This window comes from Rattus norvegicus, chromosome X (genome assembly GCF_036323735.1).
Source record: "Rattus norvegicus strain BN/NHsdMcwi chromosome X, GRCr8, whole genome shotgun sequence".
In the NCBI taxonomy this organism is placed as follows: Eukaryota; Metazoa; Chordata; class Mammalia; order Rodentia; family Muridae; genus Rattus; species Rattus norvegicus.
Window position 1 is genome coordinate 143,493,802 of NC_086039.1, and position 22,960 is coordinate 143,516,761.

A 22,960-nucleotide genomic window follows, 5' to 3' on the forward strand; every position below is an offset into this window, starting at 1 on the left:
TAATAAAGAATGCCTTCTAGTGAGCACAGATGTAAAACAAAAAGACACACAGAACCCAGTAGAGAGTAAACACCAGGCAAATGAAAGCTAATATATTTCCATGTCAATTCCAGTCCCCACCCCCCTTACCTGAGTGCTCTGACATGCCTAAACTGAATATCAGAAGGGACTCTCATGGCCTTACCTCAATTCTATCCACTACCAACTCCCACAGAACAGTGACTGAAACATAGTAGGGACATACATAATGTTTCCCTAGGCAAAATAAAGCAAACTGAAGCCCAGCCAAGTCTCTGACTAGCCTGTCTGACTATTGGGAAACACACAATTAAAATAGAGAGTTGCGGGGCTGGGGATTTAGCTCAGTGGTAGAGCGCTTACCTAGGAAGCGCAAGGCCCTGGGTTCGGTCCCCAGCTCCGAAAAAAAAGAACCAAAAAAAAAAAAAAATAGAGAGTTGCTTTTTAAATGGGCTAGAGCAACAGTTCTCAACTTCCCTAATGGTGTGACCCGTGAATACAGTTTCCCATGTTGTGGTGACCCCAACCATAAAATTAGTTTCACTGGTACTTTATACCTGTAATTTTGCTACTGTTAGGACTCATAATGTAAATATTTGATATACAGAATATCTGATATGTGACCCCTGCAAAACAGCCATACAACCCCCAGAATGGTCATGATCCACAGCACAAAGACCACCATTGTTTTAGTTAGCTGGAATCGCCAACTTTACACAGCCTAGAGTGAGCTGAAAGGCTCAACTGAGGACCTTCGTGGATCAGATTGACCTCTCAGTATGGCTGTGAAGGATGTCTTGATTACCAATTGATGTGGGCGGACCCACTGCTCAGCACCATCCCTAGGTAGCTGGTTCCGAGCTGCATAAAAATCTAGCTGAGCATGAGCCACTGAGGAAGCCAGCAAGCTCCAGTCTCCCATCTTGTCTTCTTCAGCTTCCTACCCTGCCCTCCCTTAAAGATAGACTGTGATCTGAAACTTTGTGCCAAATAAACCTTTCTTCCCTAAAGTGGCTTTTACTCAGAGTGTTTTGTCACAGTAATGGGAAGGAAACTAGGACAACTACCAAACTGAAAGCTTATGTGTTAAATCACATTGGAAAAAAGTATTAAAAACAAAGTCCCCAGCTTCCAAATCAGTTTGCCTTTTCTTTCTATGATGTCATAGGGAGATGTGGACTGCATTCAGAGTATGCAAGTCTAATGTCTTTACTGGTTACTGCGACCCCTGGCCTGGAGGTTTCATTTGCACATGTTCGTGGTTCTTTTTTTTTTTTTTTTTTTTTTTTGGTTCTTTTTTTCCGGAGCTGGGGACCGAACCCAGGGCCTTGAGCTTCCTAGGTAAGCGCTCTACCACTGAGCTAAATCCCCAGCCCCAGCATCGCATCGGATCTCTTTACAGATGGTTGTGAGCCACCATGTGGTTGCTGGGAATTGAACTCATGACCTCTGGAAGAGCAGTCGGGTGCTTTTAACCACTGAGCCATCTCTCCAGCCCATGTTCGTGGTTCTTATGAGTCTGTTTTCTAAGAACATGTCTATAAAAGCATTGCTTTGCTGTGGTATACAAGACAGGAGGGCAAAGGCAGTTTGCTAAGTACTAAAGTCATGAATCTAAGCTTTAAAATTAACAAAGCTGCTGGCAACGGCTTTTCCTTTGAGCACATGCTATATATCCAGGAATATGCTAAACAGTTCTTGGACATTTAATACTCTACAAAGTACCATTTTACCTGCTAGTCAGCCTAAGTAGGGCTGTCTGTGTGGGTCTATAATTGATTCGATTGCATCTATCATGATAAACATTAAACAATGCATAGTCTCTTTACATTATTCCACAATTTCCAGATATCAAATGCTTGTTTTTGAGACAAGATCTCAAGTAAAACAGGGTAGCCTAAAACTCACTATGTATCTGAGGCCTCATCATATATCAATCTTGTTAGACATTATCTCCTAACATCTCCAAGACAGTTTATAGCCTAGCCTCCTTCATACAGACAGCTTTCAAACAGATCCTTAAATAGTTTCCTACAGCTTCATGATACATCTGTAGTGTCTCCATAGGGCCACACTTAAAACGGATTTTAGGCTAATATGTTTGTGTCAATTATATAGTTATGAGAGGTTAAATATAATAAACATTTATACGGAGTCCTAGTGAAACACAAACATTAAAATGTTAACTCACCTGAGATTTGTCATCCAAGATCTCTATTTTTTTAAGTCTTTGTTTTACTTGAGCTAAGTTCCCCGTTACATCACCCAGTTCTCTCTGTTGACTTAATAAAAATTCAACTTGAGTCACAACCTAGAAGCAAGAAATATAGGATTTAAGAGCACTGACTTATTGACCATTCACTTTTAGTAATGGTCACATTAAATAAGAAATGCTATTAAATGAGAACGTTAATATGAAAAATTATACACATAAAAAATATGTTCAGGGATTTGGGATTTAGCTCAGTGGTAGATCACTTGCCTAGCAAGTGCAAGGCCCTGGGTTCGGTCCTCAGCTCCAAAAAAAAAAAAAAAAGAAAGAAAGAAAGAAAGAAAGAAAGAAAGAGAGAGAGAAAGAAACTATTAAAAAATATGTTCAGCTATTTTATTCACATTGACTGACCTCTTGAAATTCTTGCTCAAACTTCCACAGTTGCAGATATTGCTCCATTTTCAGCTGATGTTTTTCCCAAAATCCATCAAAAGCAGTTTCCATATCATGCACCTGAGCCAGCAACCTTGATAAACAGAAGCCAAAGAATTCCTTAGAAATAAGCACTCGTGGATGCAAGTACAGAGCTAAACCTGGGCTTCTAATTAAAATTAAAACATTCCCAACCAACATGATGTACTGCCCTGCCACGGGCCCAAAGTGACAGGGTCAAGTGAGCAAAGACTGAATCTCTGAAAGTGAAGCCAAAATAAACATGTCGTTCATAGGAACAAGGAAGAAAAAAATGGATGAATTATAGGCAAAGACCAGGCATGGTGGGACACGCCTTTAATCTAGTAGTAATGATGCAACGGAATGCAGATCTCTGTAGGTTTAAGTCTAGTCCGATGTATATGGAGTCCTAGGCCAGCGAGAGCTACATGGTAAGATCCTTTCTCAAAAACAGGAAAAAAGGAATCATAAGCAAAAATAGTCTATGACACTATGACACTTGGCTCAGGCAAAGAAAAAAATCAATGTCTGGGGAACTTAATTCTGCAAGTGAACTACTGTCTGCAGACTAACCCAGAAAAGAAGTTCCCAGACTTCCAGAGGTCCAGAAATACTTTCATACCTAACAGCAACAAACAATGTAAAATTCCTAGTTTGAAAATATAAGTAACTCTTAAAGGAAGGGAATACTTACTTTTTAATAGTTTGCCAGTCACCATTTATATGCTGGGGACATTCATGACTTGAACTGAGATTTTCTTCAGTGTCAGGCACTTGCAGGTTCATGAGAAGAACTTTTCCTTCTTTGGTTACAGTAGTTAAGTCATTCTACACAAAGGTACAACAGGATGTGTCAGCCAGTTAGTTCATAATTAAACATGAATGACTTGAAGAGAAGAGATACACAGCCATGGAAGATGTATGGCCCAGAAGACAGAAGCAATTCTAGCACAGCCTCTGCACTCACAGTATTCCAGGATCCAAGAATCTGCAAGTGTGGCACTCTATAGCCAAGGAGGTGGTTGAGTTGGCAAAAGTGCCTACCTTTGAAGCATGGAAACCTGAGTTCGATATCCAAAGTGCACATTTTTTAAAGATTTGTTTATTTTATATATATGAGTACCTCAGACACACCAGAAGAGGGCATCAGATCCCATTACAGATGGTTGTGAGCCACCATGTAGTTGCTGGGAATTGAACTTAGGACCTCTGGAAGAGCAGTCAATGCCCTTAACCACTGAGCCATCTCTCCAGCCCGACAATACACATTTTTAAAAGCCATGTATAATAGTGTACACTTATAATACCTGGGAAGTAAATCTATGCACATCCTAGTCAGCCAGCAGAGACTACTTAGTTCTGGGCCAACTCTGTCTCAAGAAATAAGGTGGGAAGCTGGAGAGATGGCTCCTTGGTAAAGAGCACTGGCTGCTCTTCAGGATGACCTGGGTTTGACTCCTACCACTTAAATGGTGGCTCACAGCTGTCTATAATTCATTAAGTCCTATTTTATCTTGCATGGTGTATAACTAATGCTTTGGAAGTAGTCTATAAATGTGTACCTTCTTCAGATAGCTACATGATCCAAGATTTCCATCAGAAGGTCCAAGGGACTTAACAAAGTTTATGAGTATATATTTGTCATAAAAAAAAAAACAAACCAGGTAGTGTGGCAATGACATGTAATTAGCATGTGTGAGGCTCTAACTTTAATTCCTAGCACCAAGAAAATTAAAATATTTTAAAAATAAAACCAATATCAATGAAGCACCAAATATGTGCTTAAAAACCTATCACATGTACACTATATGCATATCTCACTACATCATCCCTACAGCTGCATACAAATTAACCAGGCAAGATAAGCCATTGCTGGTAGAACATGTTTGTAACTGGTCATGAAAATCAAGAGTTCAAGGAGAGCTACAGTTGTGAGTCAACAGTCAGAGTAGGCTGCAAGAAACCCTGTCACAAACAACCATCACAATAGTCATGGGCCTCCACCACTACCACCACCACTATCATCATCATTGATTATGATGCAAACATTTGTTATTTCATATTTTAATTAAAACAGAACACCCTATACAGAACTCAAAACTGCCTTGTCATCCAGCATACATATTATGGGTAAGGGAGAAAAATAATACTCAGATGTCTGATTTTCCTTGTTTAAATTGTCCCCCAACATTTTGTGAAAGGTGCCTCTAAATTGTCAGAACTGTTTCTTTCCCACCACAGACAGAAGAAAATCAGTTCCCCAGGGGACTAGATGCCTCAACAGTGAAGTGCACTTGCTTCTCTTCCTGAGCACTCAAGTTCAGCTCTTAGCACCCACATGGCAGTTGATAATCACCTATAACTCCAGTTCCAAGGGATCTGATAGCCCCTCTGGTTTCTTCAGGCACCAGGCACACATGTGGGGCACAGAAAGACATATGGGCAAAACACCCATTTTTATAGGGCAAAAATAAAAGAAAAAATATTTTCAGTGTATCTTCCATTTTCCTTATGTAAAAATCAGCATGAAATGAACACTTTAAACACCTTTCTGGAACAACCAAGACCATGTGGCAGGTGTGATGGTATATACCTGAAATCCAAGAACTCAAGAGATTGAGGGAAAAAGATTCAAAGTTTGAGGTCATCCTGGTCTACCTACTGTCTTTCAGGTCATCCTAGGCTACACAGTGAGAACCTAGTTCACAAAGAACCATAGCTTGGTGACAGAGTATTTGCCTAACATTCAGGAGACCCTGGGTTCCCTTCCTAAAAACTGGAAAGGAAAGAAAAGGAAAGGAGAGGAGAGGAGAGGAGAGGAGAGGAGAGGAGAGGAGAGGAGAGGGAAAAGAGAGAGGAGAGGAGGGGAGAGAAGAAGAGAAGAGAGAAGAGGAAGGAGAGGGAAGAGGGAGAGGAGAGGAGAGAAGAGGGAGAGGGTAGTGGGAGAGGAGAGGAGAGGAGAGGAGAGGGACAGGGTAGTGGGAGAGGAGGGGAGAGGAGAGGAGAGGGAGAGGAGGGGAGGGGAGAGGAGAGGAGAGGACAGGAGAGGAGAGAGAAGAGGGAGAGGAGAAGAGAGGAGAGGGAATGGAGAGAGGAGAGGAGAGGAGAGTGAATAGAGAGAGGAGAGGAGAGGGAAGAGGGAGAGGAGAGGAGAGGGAATGGAGAGAGGAGAGGAGAGGAGAGGAGAAGAGAGAGAGGAGAGGAGAGGGAAGAGGGAGAGGAGCGGAGAGGAGAGGAGAAGAGAGGAGAGGAGAGGAGAGGAGAAGAGAGGAGAGGAGAGGGAGAGGGAGAGGGTAGTGGGAGAGGACAGGAGAGGAGAAGAGAGGGAGAGGAGAGGAGAGGAGAGGAGAGGAGAGGAGAGGAGGGGAGGGGAGAGGAGAGGAGGGGAGAGGAGAGGAGAGGAGAGGAGGGGAGAGGACAGGGAACAGGCAGAGGACATTTGAGGGAGACGAGAGGAGAGGAGAGGAGAGGAGAGGAGAGGAGAGGAGAGGAGAGGAGAGGAGAGGAGAGGAGAGGAGAGGAGAGGGAGAGGGTAGTAGGAGAGGAGAGGAGAGGGAGAGGAGAGGAGAGGAGAGGAGAGGAGAGGGAAGAGGGAGAGGAGAAGAGAGGAGAGGGAATGAGGAGAGGAGAAGAGAGGAGAGGAGAGGAGAGGGAAGAGGGAGAGGACAGGAGAGGACAGGAGAGGAGAGGAGAGGAAAGGGAGAGGAGAGGGAGAAGAGAGGAGAGGAGAGGGAATAGAGAGAGGAGAGAAGAGTGAATAGAGAGAGGAGAGGGGAGGAGAGGAGAGGGAAGAGGGAGAGGAGAGGAGAGGAGGCGGAAGAGGGAGAGGAGAGGAGAGGGAGAGGAGAGGAGAGGGAAGAAGGAGAGGAGAAGAGAGGAGAGGGAATAGAGAGAGGAGAGGAGAGGAGAGGAGAGGGAGAGGAGAGGAGAGGAGTGGAGAGGAGAGGGAAGAGGGAGAGGAGAAGAGAGGAGAGGAAATAGAGAGAGGAGAGGAGAGTGAATAGAGAGAGGAGAGGAGAGGAGAGGGAATAGAGAGAAGAGGAGAGGAGAGGAGAGGAGAGGAGAGGAGAGGGAATAGAGAGAGGAGAGGGTAGTGGGAGGGGAGAGGAGAGTGGAGAAGAGGAGAGGAGGGGAGAGAAGAGGGAACAGGCAGAGGACATTTGAGGGAAAGGAGAGGAGAGGAGAGGAGAGGAGAGGAGAGGGAAGAGGGAGAGGAGAAGAGAGGAGAGGGAATAGAGAGAGGAGAGGAGAGTGAATAGAGAGAGGAGAGGAGAGGAGAGGAGAGGAGAGGAGAGGAGAGGAGAGGAGAGGAGAGGAGAGGGAGAGGGTAGTAGGAGAGGAGAGGAGAGGAGAGGAGAGGAGAGGAGAGGAGGGGAGAGGAGAGGGAACAGGCAGAGGACATTTGAGTAAGAGGAGAGGAGAGGAGAGGAGAGGAGGGGAGAAAAGAGGGAATAGACAGAGGACATTTGAGGGAGACGAGAGGAGAGGAGAGGAGAGGAGAGGAGGGGGAGAGGGAGAGGAGAGGAGAGGGGAGGAGAGGGAATAGAGAGAGGAGAGGAGAGGAGGGGAGAGGAGAGGGAACAGGCAGAGGACATTTGAGGGAGACGAGAGGAGAGGAGAGGAGAGGAGAAGAGAGGAGAGGAGAGGAGAGGAGAGGAGAGGGAGAGGGAGAGGGAGAGGAGAGGAGAGGACAGGACAGGACAGGAGAGGAGAGGAGAGGAGAGGAGAGGAGAGGAGGGGAGAGGAGAGGGAACAGGGAGAGGACATTTGAGGGAGTGGAGAGGAGAGGAGAGGAGAGGAGAGGGAGAGGAGAGGAGAGGGTAGTGGGAGAGGAGAGGAGAGGAGACGGAAGAGGGAGAGGAGAGGAGAGGAGACGGAAGAGGGAGAGGAGAGGAGAGGAGAGGAGAGGAGAGGAGAGGAGAGGAGAAGAGAGGGAGAGGGTAGTGGGAGAGGAGAGGGAGAGGGTAGTGGGAGAGGAGAGGGAGAGGGTAGTAGGACAGGAGATGACAGGAGAGGAGAGGGAAGAGGGAGAGGAGAAGAGAGGAGAGGGAATAGAAAGAGGAGAGAAGAGTGAATAGAGAGAGGAGAGGAGAGAAGAGGAGAGGAGAGGAGAGGAGGGGAGAGGAGAGGGAACAGGCAGAGGACATTTGAGGGAGACGAGAGGAGAGGAGAGGAGAGGAGAGGAGAGGAGAGGGAAGAGGGAGAGGAGAAGAGAGGAGAGGGAATAGAGAGAGGAGAGGAGAGTGAATAGAGAGAGGAGAGGAGAGGAGACGAGAGGAGAGGAGAGGAGACGAGACGAGAGGAGAGGAGAGGAGAGGAGAGGAGAGGAGAGGAGAGGAGAGGAGAGGAGAGGAGAGGAGAGGAGAGGAGAGGAGAGGAGGGGAGGCATACGTACCTTCAATAGATGATACCTTTCAGCACGACCTGCCAGAATCTCTTCTATTGAAGGGATATCATCTGGTAGCTCTGTTTCAGCCAGTTCTGTTCCAAAGGATTGCAACATCTGAGCCATTTCTTTCACTGTGACAGCAAATTTCTCTATGGCCTGTAAAAAGCCAGAGGGTCTTTGATGGAAACTCTCACAGCATATCACAATTTGGATCAGTAACTTGGATTGTTCTCACATATGTATAACAACACACATGCACACTATGAACTTCTCTAAGAAAAGCTGGCACTACCCCTGACAATTAATACTAACTTTACCTCTAACCTCCTAAGAGAGTAAAACTCAGCTTCAAAAATCCTTTAAAGTGCATTTCTATATTTCCGGATTTGTTCCTTGAACACTCATGGACACTATTTCTAAATGGTGCCATGTGTTGAGTAATTTTCTATTAGTAATTAACTTAGTAATGTTCTAAGGCCTTGAACATCAGTGTCTTTCTTACTTTATCAAACTCAGCACTTAGTCACACTGCTTTATAAGAAGTTCACTTCTAAAGAGACATGAGAAGCGATGTAATTTGATATTTATTAGTGTCTGTGATCGGCACTCCACAAAGCATGTGATCTAAGGAACTGGAGAGTAAGTTGTCACAACAAATGGTTGCAGGCACTGCCAGAAACTGTTAGGCCAAAGGTGCTATCGCCCCGGAATGGCAGGGATGGCTGCACTATTTTGTTTCCAAAATAAATCCACACAGGAAGACAGGGGGAACGCAGACACAATATAAACCATCTGTTAGGCCTGTATCTCAAAATATTTGCTCTTTCGTTTAGGCTTTGTAGATTACTTAGGTAAGACACTGCTCACTCTCACAGTTAACTTTCATGCGAACACCTAATTTGCTGAATGAAGTTGCCAAATACACAGTTTAAATAAGGACTAAGAACTGTGAGCCTGATTTAGTGGTCATCATCATCTTCATCAGAAGAATTCTCAGATCATGCAATTGAAAGTTAAGACACTTACATCATAGGCTTTATTCTACCTGAGAGGTCACAGCCCTTAACTCTGAAAATCTCTGAAAACAGGATCCTGTCTAATCTAATAGCGGTGGGACTGCTGTATATCTAGGCTGCAATGAATATACTTGCATTTCTGAGCATCACCCATGTACCAAGCAATAAGTCAAACATCTTTTACTCATTTTCTCATTGAACCTTCATGAGATCTTTATGATATAATATACTATCAGTATATTTTATACTTAGAAAAAGACTTGGTGAGCTGGTGTATATTGTCTAAGATCCAAGACATAACTCAGAAGTACCAGGATTTTAACACAAACCCTTTGTCTCTGTGTTACTGCATGCTCACAGGAAGGGATGGGCAGAGAATCCCTTCTTTTTCACTAGGCCTATCCTTTAATTGTTCTCCTTAGTGACTCTTTATCATTTCTAATTATCTCTTATAGAAGAAAACCAAAATGTTGAATGATATATGCATTTGAAAAGTTGGAGACCCAAAATCCGCTTTTCCCAAGTAGGAAAAATTTCTAGATAGAACGAAGGATAGGCTCTACAGTAAGGCCAGACACACATACATTTCTGAAGATGATCCATTCACTGTGGCAGTACTGCAAGGTGCCGCCTAACTCAGGGGTTAACTGCTTGTCATCAATGTATGTCAGCAAATCACTAACTGAGCTCAGCATAACAACCTATGTGAATAAGCGAGAAAGACACTGTTAACTGTCCTTCATGACAGCCCTCCATCCAACTGCAAAACGAATTTCAGTAAACAGCACAACGTTATCTGGTATAAACACTTCAAACAGTTCCGTCCTGTGCACGCCCCCACACCTGGATATTTAACCTTCTTCAGAACGCAAGGTTTTATTTTCAAAACATCCCTAGCAACCAAAATTAACTTCTACAGAAACCAAAACACTTAATTCTTCTTTGCCTAAAAGGTTTCATTACTAATGAGAAATCTTGCACTCACATATACGTCGTGTACACACACATATGCATGCACACATACACACAAAGGATTTCAGTGCTCAGAACAAAGCAAAAGAACTTTGTGCAATAAGTTATGATTCATGTATTAAATTTTATAAGCACTCTATTCCAAATGATAAAAACATATAAAGATATATTTTCAAAACAAAGACCACAGTGCTCTGAGCTAGCGTAGGACCATGGCACTTCAGATACAGAAGCTACACAATGTTAACTGAAAACAAAAATTCCTAATCATACACATATGCACACATCTATAGCACATAGCAAATATTTTTTTTGGTTCTTTTTTTTTTTCCGGAGCTGGGGACCGAACTCAGGGCCTTGTGCTTCCTAGGAAAGCGCTCTACCACTGAGCTAAATCCCCAACCCCATAGCAAATATTTTTAAAAGGAATTACTTTGTTATAAGTTCCCTGAACTAGCCCTGTTTAACAACAGAAACAGATTGCTGTAGGACATTTCAGAACTAAATTTTTGAGAGACAAATATATACATAGACACATATAAAACAGTCTAAGATACAGATAAGCATTAGAAGGACAAAAGATTCAAGCAATAATCTTACTGGTAATTTGAGCATAAAATCCTCCTGGCTAAATCGAAATCCAATGTCTGTGAAAGTCCGTTGAAGAAAACTGGTAGGACGTAAAACCAGGACTAAGTGTAAGTTCCCAGGGAAAGAGGCCTGGAGCAAGAAATAAAAACATAAGCGAGTACACAAACTCCCAACTGAGCACAAAGCAGAAAATGTCATTGGAGGAAGCAAACTTTTAAGTCATAGAAGTCAGTAAGAGGTCAACGTGTTTAAATGGATGCTGATAATATCTAAAAACACGGAAACAGAAATAAAAATAACATAGGGTTATCAGGCCAGATCCTTATAATGTTCCCAGTATGGAATTTTCTCAAAGGACACGAGCAGGTCCTAAGCTGCAAAGAATTAGACTCTAAAACATTATCTTGAAGTTAGTTTTGTCTTGAATGTTTTCTTTATTTTTAATAATTTCAATATTTATACTTTTTGTGTGGTATGCCATTATTATAATGTGATATATACATATAATGTGTGTAATAATCAAATCAAGTAAATTAGCATTTACTTTGCCTCAAACATCAGCATTTCTGCTAGGAACTTTTAAACTCTTCTAGTTATCTTATAATTACAGAGTTTAAATTAACACTGCCTTTTGGGACCCAAAACTACTTCCTCTTTAACTGTACACTGGATGGGACCTATTATCCAACCTCACTGTCTGTCTCTCCCCCACCTCTTCCCCTTCCTATACAAAGAGACTTCTAGTCTACATTCTACTTCAATGGAATCAACCTTTGTGGCTTCAACCAATGACTAAAATATAAAATTGTCCCCCTTTCTGTGCCTGGCTCATTTTACTCAATAAAATTTCCATCTCTAGTTCCATCCATGTTGCCAAAAAACAATGGATGATATGTCATAGTTTTACTGTGTATAAACAACATTTTACTTTTTCATCGACAGATAGATCATTAACTTACATGGTTCCACACATTGCCTGATGTTAATAGCAATGCAATCAACATGGACATGCAGGTATTCCTTTGAGATATTCATTTCAATTTCTTTGGATATACCATAAGTGGGACTGTTGGATTAAACATTAATTATATGCTCAATTTTTGTGAAGAAATTGTTTTCCAATAATGACTGTGTTGTTTCACATTCCTGCCATGTACAAGGGGTCTCTTCTCTCTTTGTCTTGCTTAGTGTGCTAGTTTCGGTTTTTTGCATGTTAGCCATTCTAACCTTATGGTTTTGCTGTGAATGTCCTTGATTAGTGTTTTGTTTTAAGAAATGCCATTCAGATCATTTGTCCATTTTTAATTAGATTTGGCTTTTGAGGAGAATTTTATTTTGTTTTGCTATTGGGGTTTTTTGATACTCTAGTTATTAACCATCAATGGACAGTTTACAAATATTATTCTCATTTGTAGTATAAAAGTAACTTTTATTAACCAACTGTAATTGTGATCTCAGAGGTTTATTCTGAATAAACTCACACTTTCCATTTCTTTCTGAACTCTGGCAGGCTGGTTCAACTCAGTTGTTCAGGCTCAAACTCCTCTCCAAGCTGACTGATTCAATTTGGTTTCTATTTGCCTTCCACTGCATTGCTCTGCTTAGCCTCAAACTCTGACAATGTGTTCTAAACATCTGGCTCCTTCTTATTCTCTAGCTTCAATTGCCTCTGCTATATGAATTGAACTGCATGAATTCACAAATGAACTCAACTCCACTGCACTGCACTCACTGTACTGACTCCCAACTGACTGACCAAACTGACTGAACCACCTTCATTCCCCTGAGCTGCTCTTAAATAGCTCTTTTCCTGAGAGTTATTTGTATCATTTCTCTGACTCATTCTGTCAAATCTTTCTCTGATTCATCACTTTGTCTGTCCTTCAATTAGAGGTCACTGTTTCAGATTAAAGTGTATACTAAAGGATTCCACCCACAGAGATTAAAGGTATATACTAAGGGCATGTCTGCATTCCAGCTGGATCACACAGACTTAGAGAAGGTCTTTGGATGTAATCAGGGCAGCCAAGTTGCTGGATTACAATTCCTCAACACTGTAGGTTATCCATTCATTATGTTCATTGTTTCCTTTGATGTACAAAAGTTCTTTTCATTGATTTAATCATGGTTGTCTATTTATGCTTTGGGGTCTGTAGCTCTAGGCATATTTTTTTCCACTGATACCAATTCATTTTTTTTCTTCTTTTTTAATTGAGTATTTTTTTTAACATTTTAAATGTTATCCCCTTTCCTGGTTTCCCATCCATAAACCCACTACGTCTTCCCCCCTCCCCCTTCTTCTATGAGGGTATTTCTCTCCCACACAACCCTTCCCACCTCCCCAACATGACATTCCCCTATACTGGGGGGTCCAGCCTTAGCACAACCAAGGGCTTCTCCTTACATTGATGCCCAACAAGGTCATCCTCTGCTACATACACAGCTGGAGCCATGGGTCTGTCCATGTGTACTTTTGAGATGGGGTTTAGTCTCTGGGAGCTCTGGTGCCTTGGTTGGTATTATTATTCTTATGGGGTTGCAAACCCCTTGAGCTCTTTCAATCCTTTCTCTAACTCCTCCAGTGGGGACCCCATTCTCAGTTTAATGGTCAGCTGTAAGCATTTGCCTCTGTATTTGTCATGCTCCAGCAGAGCCTCTCAGGAGACAGGTATATCAGGCTCCTGTCAGCATGCACTTCTTGGCATCAGCAATATTGTCTGGATTTGGTGGCTGTATATATATACATATATATATATATATATATATATATATATATATATATATATATATATATATATATATATATAATATAGTCTAGATCCTCAGGTGAGCCCGTCTCTGGATGGCCATTTCTTCAGTCTCTGCTCCAAAGTTTGTCTCCATATCTCCTTTCTATGAATATTTTTGTTGCCCCTTCTAAGAAGGACTAAAGCGTCAACATTTTGGTCGTCCTTCTTGAGCTTCATGTGGATTGTATCTTGGTTAATCCAAGCTTTTGGGCTAATATCCATCCACTTATCAGTGAGTGCATACCATGGGTGTTTTTCTGTGATTGGATTACCTCACTTAGGATAATATTTTCTAGTTCCATCCATTTGCCTATGAATTTCATACAGTCATTGTTTTTGATAGCTGAGTTGTATTCCATTTTGTAGATGTACCACATTTTCTGTATCCATTCCTCTGTTGAAGGGCATCTGGGTTCTTTCTAGCTTCTGGCTATTATAAATAAGGCTTCTATGAACATAGTGGAGCATGTGTCCTGGTTATATGTTGGAACATCTTTTGGGTATATATGCCTAGGAGTGGTATAACTGAGTCCTCAGATAGTACTATATCCAATTTTCTGAGGTACGTTCAGATTGATTTCTAGAGTGGTTGTACCAGCTTGCAATCCCACCAATAATGGAGGAGTGTTCTTCTTTCTCCACATAGACTACAGCATCAGTTGTCCCTGAGTGTTTTATCTGAGCCATTGTGACTGGTGAGAACTCTTTCTGGGCTGGAGAGATGGCTCAGAGGTTAAGAGTACTGACTGTTCTTCCAGGTCTTGAGTTCAATTCCTAGCAACCACATGGTGGCTCACAAACATCTGTAATGAGATTTGATGCCCTCTTCTAGCATGTCTAAAAACAGCTGCAGTGAACTTATAAAATAAATAAATCAAAAAAACTTCTTCCTGTAATTTCTGGTAGTGTTTTATAGTTTTGGGGTTTTGTATTTGTGTTCATGATCCAATTTGAGTTAAATTTTTACAGTGAAAGATAGGAAATTAGCTTCATTAGTATATATACATCCCCAATCCCATTTATTATATGTTCTCTTGGATCTGTTTATTGAAGATCAGTTGACAATAAATTTCTGGGTTCTGTTCCATTGCATTTGTTTATGTGTTTGTTTTTATACCATGTATTTACTGAATTTGAAGCCAAATTGCTTTTATTTCCTGTACAAATGAAAACAGATAGTGGGCCAGCCAAATGGCTCAGCAGGTAAAGGAACTTTCTGTGCAAGGTTGGTGACCTAAGGTCAATCCTCAAAACCACAAAAACTGACTCCATAAAGTTGTCATCTGCCCCCCCACATACATAATATCCACATAAACACCATAATAACAATACATTTTTAAAGAATTTTTAAAAACAGAATCAGGAGACAAGTCCCTGGGATAGCCCAAAAAGCCAACCAGAGCTGAAATATTGTCTAACTACCCTAAACAATGGGTGAAAACTCTAGCACAGAAACACACTTTTGTTTTCAGCCCATGAAATCCCATTTTGTCACTATGTGTTTACTCCACACATTAAAATGAAAGATTATCAGGCACTTTCAATAACAAGAGTTTATTAGTAATCAGTAATACTATAGCACAGTAAATCAAAAAACGAAACAAAAGAATTAGAGTGATATACACGAGGAAGCAATTATCACAAAGCCTGTGAACCACGGGAGGGCCAAATGGGCTTTGAAGAAAAAAGAGGGATTAATTGAATCAAAATGTCATCCTAACATCAGTATTTCCTCAGCTTCCAGGAAGAAAAAAGCTGTCATACATAGGCAGTTGTTCTAGCTTTTATTTATGTAATAAAATATTCTGTCCAAAACGGACTTAGAGTTTAGGGTTTTAGTTCACAATGACAGGTTACAGTCCATCATGAGGGTCAAGGGAGACACAGAGCCAAAAGCTATGTGAGGGAACTGGTCACATCCACAATCAGGAGCAGATGAAAAATGAACACATCCCGCTTGCATGTTGTCTCCACTCATTTTTCTCATCTCTCATACAGTTCAGGGTCAACTGCCTAGGCTACGATGGTATCTACAGTGAGCATGCTCTTCCCACATTAGCAATCTTCCCTGGGTGTCTCACTGAGACTCTCTTCTCAAAGGATTATAGATTGGATTAAGTTGACAGTTAAAGCCAACCATCCATAGCAGTGAAAAAAATACTTGCTACAGAAAAGAATTCCAAAGTGAAGGAATACAGGATACTAGGCAAGATTAGCAATGAAAAGAAAAAGCAAGACCCAATATTAATATATTAAGTGCCTACTCTTTGTTAAAAATTTTGCCAATGCCCCTAGTTCTACTTAACCATAGTTCAGTGGAGGAGTTAAGTTGCCCCTTTTACAAATAAAGTGAAGCTCAGAGTGTTTAAGTATAACTTATAAGGTTTGACTTGTGCTACCTCTGAGGCCTTAGTCATCAAACTACCCCACCTGTTGAAAATGCCTCATCAAGAACTGTAGAGGAAAAGGATTTTGGAGGGAAAAGATGTTGGAGAAGTAGGCAAGAACCACAAGAGGAGCAAATTTGAATTTTTGGCTTTTGGTTTTCCCCTTAGAAGTGAAAGAAATCTCTAAGACATTTTGAGTACCAGAGCACTATGGTCAGCTATGCATTTTATTTTAATTTTTTCCTGTGTTAGCTCTATTATGGAATTACATTCCAAGCCATGTCTTCTTACAAAAGTATCATGAGCCTTGAAAAAGAACTGAATTCAGACATGAGTAGAAGCAGACTTGAGATGACTGTGGAGAATGGTACGGTAATCCAACTCAGATCCTGAACCTGAGCAAAAGTGACAGGAGTCAGGGAATACTCCACAAAGTAACATCATTAAAACAGGAATTAATGTACTTGATAAGAAAGTACAATTAATCCGTGCAATCCATCCCAAGATTTGAGATTTGTGTAACCCAGATGGAAACAAAACAGAAGCAATGTTATATGACTGAAGGTAAGATTTTGGTTCCTTTCTGTAGATATTGCATGTTGGAAGAACCCACAAGGTGTTCTCATGACATCTACACAATAGCTATCTGTAGGGAAGCGGGGGCAAAAAGGTCTAGTCTAAGAGTGCAGTCATCAACCTCAAGAGGGAAGATTAAAGCATAGCAAAGTGAACTGCAGAAAAACAGCTCAAGTATACTCATTTTAAGCATAATACACCATTAGCGATTGAACAAAGCCACAAAACAAAATGAACCATGAGTTCATGAGAACTCCCTGTACCTCCTGTTCAGTTTAACTCAGCAGTCAAAAGTACTGTAAAAAGTCTATTTTTCAAAAAGAATAACATTACTGAGATATAAAGCCTAGATCTCAGGGCTGGAGAAATGGTTCAGCAGTGAAGACCACTGGCTGATATTCCAGAGGACCTAAAGTCTGGTTCCCAGCACACAAGTCACAACAGCTCACAACCTTCTCAAAGTCCGGTCCCAGTGGATCTGTTAACTTCTTCTGGCCACCTTAGGTACTGCATATACTGCCTGCATATGGTGCTCAGAAGTACATTCTGATAAACATTCATACACATAAAATACAAACAAAATCTCACAAAATTTAAATACCGAGATGCCTGTGAGATAGAGGATAGGCTGGTTTGTATAGCAAGTTCCAGGCCAGTTCAGGTTGTATAATGAGAAACGAAGGGGAAGGAAGGAAGGAAGGAAGGAAGGAAGGAAGGAAGGAAGGAAGGAAGGAAGGAAGGGAGGGAGGGAGGGAGGGAGGGAGGGAGGGAGGAAAGGGAGGGGAGGGGAGGGGAGGGGAAGGGAGGGAGGGAGGGAGGGAGGGAGGGAGGGAGGGAGGGAGGGAGGGAGGGCATCCTACAAAATTGCTCAGTGATTAAGAGCACTAGCTGTTCTCCCAGAAGACCCAACTTCAGTTCTCATGATCTGTATCAGACAGCTTACATCTATCTGTAACTCCAACTTCCAAGAAATTCAAAGCCTTCTAATGGCCTCTGAGTACACTTGTACATGCACGTACGTACACATACACAAATCAAGAATATATAAAATATTAAAAATGAAATAAACTAAAAACATGGGTATCATATCAGAGTTGGATTTCTTGTTTCTCATGAGAAATCAAAGATTAGATAGTGCTTGGGCCCATTTTCCCAACCTGACAACACTTGAACACTTGACTGAGCTGGCTGGTCAGTGTCCCTGGGCTTTTTTTTTTTTGGGGGGGGGGATGCTTTCTAGTCCACCACAGAGCTCACCACTTCCAATTCCTGTTGTTCCTCAACATAAGCGAAGTGTGCCAGTCGATGGCTGCTACTCTTTAGGCTGTATTTGACTAAACCCTAACTACTTCCCACTTCCACTGTCTTCTTCACATGCAGTGTACAGGCCTTTCCACTTGCCACCTTTACATCACATCTCAGGTTTATGGAGTGAACTATGAACTGATTCTCGTACCATCCAGATTATGCTTCTCCAATTTTCCCCTGTTGATAGAATTTGGTTTTATAGGCAGGTGAACTAGGGTTTTGATTATTTTTCTTTTTTGTACTTGATAAAATCTCTGTGTGCAGACTCCCTATTGCTACTGTAAGCAATTACTAAAGTTTACTGATTTTAAAAATAACACAAATTCCTACTGTGCTTCTGGAGGTCAGAAGTTCAAGGTTACCATCACTGAACAAAATCAAGGCATGTGTTCCTTCTAGGGTCTCTAGCTAAGAATCTATTGCCTGAACAGTTTCAGTTTCTAGGGACAGTCCAACACCTCTGTGGTTTATGACCTTGTAATGGTCTGTCATTTTATCTTTTCCATGCTTTCTCTATTTCCTTTCATTTTTTAAGATACTCAGGATGGAACCCAAGGCCTCTCACATGCCAGATAACATTTCTACTACAGAGTTACACCACAATTCCTCTCTCTTTGATAATGAAAACCCTCATCATGATACAAATCCTGCCTTGAAAATTTTGCATAATCTTCCAATCTCAAGAATCTTTTATTATCAAAGTGAGGATCTCATGTATCCCAAGTTCCCTTTGAATTTTGTGCCTCAAACTTCTGATCGTTCTGCCTCTAACACCCTAATACAAGTGTGTGCTAACACATCGAGTTCATGTTACTCCCGGATATAAATGTGCATGCTTCACAGGCAGTCTTCCACATGAAATGTAATCCTGGCCTCCTCAAGACTGTTCATCACATTATAAAATTCCTTTAAACATGTCAGGGAGCCTATTCATCAGTTTGGGGGTCATAGACACACAGACATTGATTATCCTGCTCACTACATTCAGATTCTTATGTTGTTAAATGGAGATGGAAACAGAACCTCATGTTAAGAAGTTAGCACAGGATTTTAGTAATGTTCACTGTTGGGGCTGGAGAGATGGCTCAGTGGTTAAGGGCACTGACCGTTCTTCCAGAGGTCCTGAGTTCAAATCCCAGCAACCACACGGTGGCTTACAACCATCTGTAATGGGATCTGATGCCCTCTTCTGGTTTGTCTGAAGATAGTTACAGTGTGTTCATATAAATAAAAATAAATAAATCTTTTTAAAAATAATAATTCACTGTGAACCTGAATCTCAGAATTAGCATTTAATAAGCAGTGATGCTTCTACCCTTGCACATTAAGCCCTGAAAAAAATCCCTTAAAATATATCTGATGTATATGTAATTTTTGTTTAGGTGTTCATGTGTTAAAGAGTATATGTGCTAAGAATTTATGGTGCTTTCCTAGCATGCATGAGGTCTTGAGTTCCCTCCCCAGGATCATAAAACAACAAAAACATAATCCAAAAAAGGAGGGTTTGGGAAAAGTCTTCATGTAAGGTTGTAGATTCAAATTGTTAAAGGACAATTTGCGAAGCACCTGCTCAGAGCTGATTAAGGCTATGGGGCTAAGCTTGAAAACTCAGTGTGCTTGTTTTGTGTGTGAACACAGAAGCTATAACTAACATGCCTGCTCTGAACTGCATGCTTCAATACTATGAAATAAATAATAAATTAGATGAACTGTTTGCCATAACTCACTTGTGTCACTTGAGATATTACCCTCAAGCATCTCCTACGTTTGAGACTATCAAGGTAACATAATATCTTCAAAGGGAACTTCCGAATCATTGTACAATGAAAAGCACAGTAAGTGTAAATCTGTGACAAAAAGGAGACTGCTCCTGTTTGCATGGTGCAGTTTCCTCTAAAATTACGTCTTCGACATTTCTCTCCTTCCACACTATATTGAAAAACTCCGAAGAAGCCTTCACTATTCTAATCCGCAGGAATTATTTTGTACTGGAAAGGCATTTGGAATTGGTGTTTAGAATATTAATTAGAGAGAATGCTTCTCAAATGAGGGGAGGAGTAATTGAAAAAATGCCCCCTCAGAGTAATTGAGAGTCAGTCATCCTAAATTAGGTTGATTTATTTATTTAATATTTTGTTTACTATTTAATACTTTAGTGTGTTTGTATGCACATGCTAATATACATGTTAAGAGCCCAAAGGGACCGAAAGAGCATCCCCTGGAACTGGGCATACAGATGGTTGTGAGCCTCCATATGAATGCTGGGAAGTGAACTCAGGCTGCTCTGGAAGAGCAGAAAGTGCTATCAAGTGCCGAGCACTCTTTCTAGTTCCTAATTTATGACTATTTATAATCAGGGTTTATTATTGATTTAATAGTACATTCTTTATTTACTTACCTTGGATTATCCCATTCAGTTCTCGTTTGGAAAACTTAGATGTCACTTAAAGGTTGATGATTTTTATAAGTATCTCAGATTGAATGCTAAAACTCCCAGGTTGTGCTAGGTGTAATGGCCCATGCCTGTAATGCTAGCATTCAGGAGATCATCCTGGGCTAACATTCTAGGTCAGCTTGAACAGCTATGTCAAAAACAACCAGTTGCTCTACGAGTCAAGTTTTTGTTGTTGTTTCTGTTTGTTGGTTTATCGACAGGTTTCTTTTTAGATAAGGCCTTCCTGTGTCACTCCTACCTAGCCCAGAACTTGCTAAGTAGACCAAGTGAACTCAAATTCACACAGCTAACTGCTTGTCTCTGCCAGTTGTACTGGGATTAAAGGTGTACAATTCCATGTCCAGTAAAACCCACATTTTAAAAGAAGTGAAACAAATGATTTTTCACAAAATAAATCTATAGGCTATAACTGCTGAATGAAAATATTTATTATATATCTGAACATGGGGCAATATGGATAATATGTTATATATATTATATCTATTTGTAATATGGTTACATATATTGTTATATCATTGATATAATCAACTAATATATTGATATGTTATATATACATATTATTATAGATATCATAAATCATACATATTATAACATATAATATATTGCTACTGTATATATATGCTGTAATACAGTAATATATATATATATATATATGTATTCCTAATACCAACACTTGGGAGAAAGAGACAGGCAGGTGAATCTCTATTTGATATCAATCTAATCTACACAGGAAGCTCCAGGACAGCTAGCATTAGGAAGAAAGACCCTGCCTCAAAAAACAAACAAACAAAAATATCATTATAAAATGATATAATAAATAATATTATGTATGATATATACTATATATTATGATATATAGTATATCCTTTCTGTACTTGATATGAGAATCTAGATGGACAAAATTTAAACTGGTAGGGCATATAGTTTAAGATTAATTTGTCCATATTTATATATATGGGCATATATATATAATTTTATCTAGCATTTTAACAAAAATATTAAACAGCAAATTGTAACAGATATACAGAGCAGAACAATCACAGACTACGACCCCTGAGCTGTGATGTTTCAGTTTAGGAATACAGCATTTCCAAATGCTTTAAGAGTATCTAATCTATATGGTTATATAAACATGAAAAGGCACAATTTCTACTTTCTACAAAATTAAATTCTACATTCTAAATCCATACATTCTTTTTAAGAACTTGCCAAAACAACAAAGAGATGTAGTCCTGTGTCAGTCTTAATTTGTTTCCTTTTTAGAAAAACAAAAGAAAGAAAAAACTGAGAAGATTCAGCACCTGGTCTGCATTTCTTACAGACATTTTTACCTTTTGAGGTTCCAACATATGACTTCATTCATTAAATTCACATATTTGTAACAGGAACATGTTGCCCACTGCCACTGTCATGTGTCCAATCACTGCTAACAGCCCCAACACAGCTGTCTTATACAACATTCCCTGGTTCTTCAAGAAAACAGACCGAAAACCTATTCTCTACTATCTTTCCCTCCTAGAGAAGAGTTTCATGCCTTTGATTCACACCAATCTCAGAACTGCCCAAGTACATGGTCTTTCAGTGAAGCATAAACTTGATACTCTATTTAACTACTAAAGCCCTAAAAGTAAAGTTATTAAATATTCCTCTGTGTGATAGATACTTTTAGGGAGGCAATTCACTCATCCTATGAAATTGTTAACTTTTTCTTTTTCTTTTTATTTAATCATATGGGTATTTTGCCTGCATGAATGTCTGTGTACCATGTTCATGCCTGTTGTCTGCAAAGAGGGCATAGGATTCCCCAGAACTGGAATTACAAATGGTTGTGAGGTGCCCTATAGGTGCTAAAATCCAAACCCAGTTGTATTCTGGAAGAGCAGCCAGTGGTCATAATCATTGAGCCATCTCTCCAGCCTCTCTACTTTTATTTCTTTGGACATGTTCAAAATGTGTTACATAACATAAAGTATTGTTCACTTACTATTTTTTAAAAAAGCAGTTTCAATCCCTATAACATTTATCTCTTAACCTTTGATGCAAAGAAACATAATATTCAGGACCCTGAAAAGCTTTACCTACACTCCTAGGCTTGTTACACATACTATTCAATTTGGTCTTCCTACTTCTGGATCACTGTAGGTATTATCCCTTCTTCCAGATGGACAAAGTAATGCCTGGTGGGTAAACAGTGGTACTAAGGCTCATATATACCATAAATAGCTTCTTATGGACACTTAACCTTTCATATATGTACAGATTTACTCTTCGCAATTGAGAAATGAAATCATCTGACTCAATAAAATGGGACCAGCAATAATGTTTGAAGTTATGAAAAACAATTTAGCATTATGTAGCCCATGAAATGGAAAATGATATAATCTAATATCATGACTGAAAATGAGGTCATGGGACAACCCCATGACCTAGAGCTCCAGAAACGAGTTTTCTATGGTAAGAGTCACTTCTGTTACTTCTCTCACCCTACTATCATCCCCACTCTTCAAGAGTATAGAACAAGAGTTCCTTCAAGTGTTGCCAAGTAACTTGCCAAAAGTCCTGGGGAGCAGGACGGTCCCACACAATACCCCTTCCTTGTGGTTTGTTCATTTTATCACATGTATCACTTTTAATCCCCTCCTCGTCACTCAGCTAATCATTCAATTTCCACCAGATAATCAGTTTAATCCTCTCCTGAAATTTCACATTCAACTAGACCATCTTGTTCACTCCACCATAACCTCCGGAATCAGGCCACATCCAAAATTCCTTCCCAATTATTAAGCCATTTTAT

General features: G+C 40.5%; 1 protein-coding gene across 10 annotated transcripts in view; it reads right to left on the reverse strand.

Moving 5' to 3' along the window:
* Mcf2 (MCF.2 cell line derived transforming sequence) overlaps positions 1-22,960 on the reverse strand; it is a 106,330-nt gene that overhangs the window by 49,292 nt on the left and 34,078 nt on the right. For 7 of the 10 annotated variants that reach the window (XM_063280095.1, XM_063280096.1, XM_063280098.1 and 4 more), the window contains 6 exons: positions 10,661-10,780; positions 9,673-9,789; positions 8,079-8,228; positions 3,378-3,511; positions 2,642-2,756; positions 2,210-2,329 (listed from right to left, as the gene is read on the reverse strand). In XM_063280095.1, coding sequence (XP_063136165.1) covers positions 2,210-2,329; positions 2,642-2,756; positions 3,378-3,511; positions 8,079-8,228; positions 9,673-9,789; positions 10,661-10,780 — 756 coding nt within the window. The remainder of the gene's footprint in view (positions 1-2,209; positions 2,330-2,641; positions 2,757-3,377; positions 3,512-8,078; positions 8,229-9,672; positions 9,790-10,660; positions 10,781-22,960) is intronic. The other 3 variants (XM_063280100.1, XM_063280101.1, XM_063280103.1) reach the window with 1 other exon arrangement.